This window comes from Gossypium arboreum, chromosome 10, assembly GCF_025698485.1.
Source record: "Gossypium arboreum isolate Shixiya-1 chromosome 10, ASM2569848v2, whole genome shotgun sequence".
NCBI lineage: Eukaryota > Viridiplantae > Streptophyta > Magnoliopsida > Malvales > Malvaceae > Gossypium > Gossypium arboreum.
The window spans coordinates 44,195,283-44,197,425 of NC_069079.1; the positions used below are offsets into that span (position 1 = coordinate 44,195,283).

The 2,143-nt window shown below is 42.5% G+C and overlaps 1 protein-coding gene across 1 annotated transcript; it reads left to right on the forward strand.

The window, feature by feature from the left end:
• Positions 1-663: 663 nt before the first annotated feature.
• LOC108488272 (uncharacterized) lies at positions 664-1,098 on the forward strand. Its single transcript, XM_017792562.1, has 2 exons — positions 664-776; positions 837-1,098. Exons 1-2 carry the CDS (start codon positions 664-666, stop codon positions 1,096-1,098), a joined length of 375 nt encoding a protein of 124 aa, XP_017648051.1.
• The last annotated feature ends 1,045 nt before the right edge of the window (positions 1,099-2,143 follow it).

Sequence of the window (2,143 nt, forward strand, 5' to 3'; positions counted from 1 at the left end):
TTGTATGCAAAATTCAGTAAGTGCGAATTTTGGCTAAGGGAGGTTACTTTTCTAGGACATGTGGTGTCAGCTGAGGGGATTAAGGTGGATCCCTGGAAAATTGAAGCAGTGTTAGACTGGAAAACACCTAAGTCAGCGTCGGAAATCTGAAGTTTTCTAGGCTTGGCAGGGTACTATAGTCGGTTTGTTGAGGGCTTTTCATTAATTGCTACACCTTTAACTAAGTTGTTGAGGAAGGGGGTACCATTTGATTGGACGGACAAGCAGCAAGAGAGTTTTGGAAAGCTTATGAAGGTTTTAACTGAGGCCCCTGTGTTGATTCAGCCAGAGCCTAGGAAGAAGTTTACGATTTATAGTGACGCGTTGCATGTGGGCTTGGGCTATGTATTGATGTAGGAAGGAAAGGTGGTTGCGTATGCGTCACGTTAACTTAAGACTCATGAGGTGAATTACCCAAACCATGACTTGGAACTAGCTGCTGTGGTTTTCTCACTAAAAATATGTAGGCATTATTTATACGGAGAGAAGTGCATAATTTATTCGGACCATAAGAGTTTGAAGTACCTCCTTACCCGAAAGGAGCTAAACCTTAGGCAGCGTAGGTGGGTGGAATTATTGAAGGATTATAATTGTACGATTGAATACCACCCTGGCAAAGCAAATATGGTGGCCGACGCGTTGAGTCGTAGGGTTAAGTTGGACTTGATGGCTATGCTCACCCGTTTAACCTTGTTGGATGATGGTAGCTTGTTGGATGAGCTTCAAGTAAAACTAGTGTGGGTCGAGGAGATAAAGAGTAAGTAGTTAGTGGATAAGACTTTGGATGCTCGTTTTAGACAAGTAAAAAATGGGGAGACGTCAAACTTTGGGATAAATAGTGATGGAGTGTTGTGTTTCCGTGAGAGAATGTGTATACCGAAGGATGAGGATCTAAGGCAGGCTATTCTACGGGAAGCACATAGCAATCTCTATGCTATGCATCTTGGTGGAAACAAGATGTATCAGAATTTGCATGAGCTTTATTGGTGGCCTGGAATTAAGTGCGAGGTTATGGAGTTCGTAAGTAAATGCTTGGTTTGTCAAAAGGTCAAGGTGTAACATCAGTTGCCTTCAGGATTGCTTCAGCCAGTAAAGATTCCACTTTGGAAGTGGGAAAGGATTATTATGGACTTTGTTAGTGGGCTACCCTTGATGCTTACTAAGAAAGACTCGATATGGGTTATAGTGGATCGGTTAACCAAGTATGCCCATTTTGTACCGGTCCGCATCGATTACTCATTACAAAAGCTTGCTAGGTTGTATGTGGCGGAGATTGTAAGATTGCATGGAGTTCCAGTTTCCATAATATCTGATAGGGACCCACGTTTCACTTTGCAATTTTGGAAGAAGCTGTATGAGGCGTTGGGTACTAGGTTGAACTTTAGTACGGCATTCCACCCTTAAACTGATGGATAGTCAGAAAGGGTGATCTAAGTTTTGAAAGATATGTTGAGGGGATGTGTAATTGAGTTCCGAGTTAGCTGGGAAGACTATTTGCTGTTAGCCAAATTTGCGTACAATAATAGTTATCAAGCAAGTATTGGGATGGCTCCATATGAAGTACTGTATAGGCGAAGGTGTCGAACTCCAACATGTTGGACGAAATTGGGCGAATGAAGAGTTTTGGGTCCTGAGTTAGTAGCAGATATTGAGGGTAAGGCAAAATTGATTCGAGATTAGTTGAAGGAGGCCTCAGATAGGAAGAAGTCGTATGCTAACCTTAAGCGTTGAGAGATTGAGTATGCAGTGGGGGACTTAGTTTTTCTTAAGGTCTCTCCATGGAAGAAGGTATTAAGGTTTAGATGGAAGGGGAAGCTAAGCCCAAGGTTTATTGGGCCATATCAGGTTGTAAAGCGGATTGGGCCAGTCGCTTATCAGCTAGAATTACCTTTTGAACTAAGCTAAATCCATGACGTGTTTCATGTTTCCATGCTAAGACGGTATCACTCGAATCCTTCACATTTCGTGTTGGTTGAGGAGATCGAGGTTAGGCCAGACTTAACTTTCAAGGAAGAGCCCATACAAATAATTGTCATGATGTTAAGGTACTGAGAAGGAAGTCCGTCCCATTAGTCAAAGTACTTTGGCGTAATCACAAGGCTGA